The following is a 363-nucleotide window of genomic DNA, read 5'->3' as shown; positions in this document are numbered from 1 at the left end:
CCACTAAACCACAATATCGCCAGTTTACCCTTTTCTCACCACCCCCTTCTTCACGCACCATTACAGTCGAGAACCTCGAGACGTACCATTCTTTAATATATGTACTTCAGGCGACTTCCTGATGAGGCCTCTCCCACCCGCGTACACGTTGAGGTCTCGCCAGGCGTAGGCCACTCCTGCCGAAGGGTCTACCGGCTGCTGCAGGCCATTGGCTTCGTTCAGTTCAATGTTCTCAAAGGTCTGCTGAAGGAGCGGTGGTTAGTTCTCCTTCGGTATTGTTGAGGTGGAGAGAGAAAAGAATGGTTCATACGATAAACACAGTAACACGACTATCTATATGTCTAGAGAAAGGAAGAACGAAAG

At 49.3% G+C, this 363-nt stretch overlaps 1 protein-coding gene across 2 annotated transcripts in view; it reads right to left on the bottom strand.

Annotated features, from left to right (window-relative positions):
- Positions 1-363, bottom strand: part of LOC119593818 (protein white-like) — a gene marked incomplete in the record, with an annotated part of 20,205 nt that overhangs the window by 16,623 nt on the left and 3,219 nt on the right. The window contains 1 exon segment of one of the 2 annotated variants that reach the window (XM_037942848.1): positions 87-240. In XM_037942848.1, coding sequence (XP_037798776.1) covers positions 87-240 — 154 coding nt within the window. 2 annotated transcript variants of the gene reach the window in all.

The sequence above is a fragment of the Penaeus monodon genome, chromosome 32 (genome assembly GCF_015228065.2).
Source record: "Penaeus monodon isolate SGIC_2016 chromosome 32, NSTDA_Pmon_1, whole genome shotgun sequence".
Lineage (NCBI taxonomy): Eukaryota > Metazoa > Arthropoda > Malacostraca > Decapoda > Penaeidae > Penaeus > Penaeus monodon.
The sequence above is the reverse complement of the archived record's forward strand: the minus strand, read 5'-3'. Positions and strand labels throughout refer to the sequence as shown.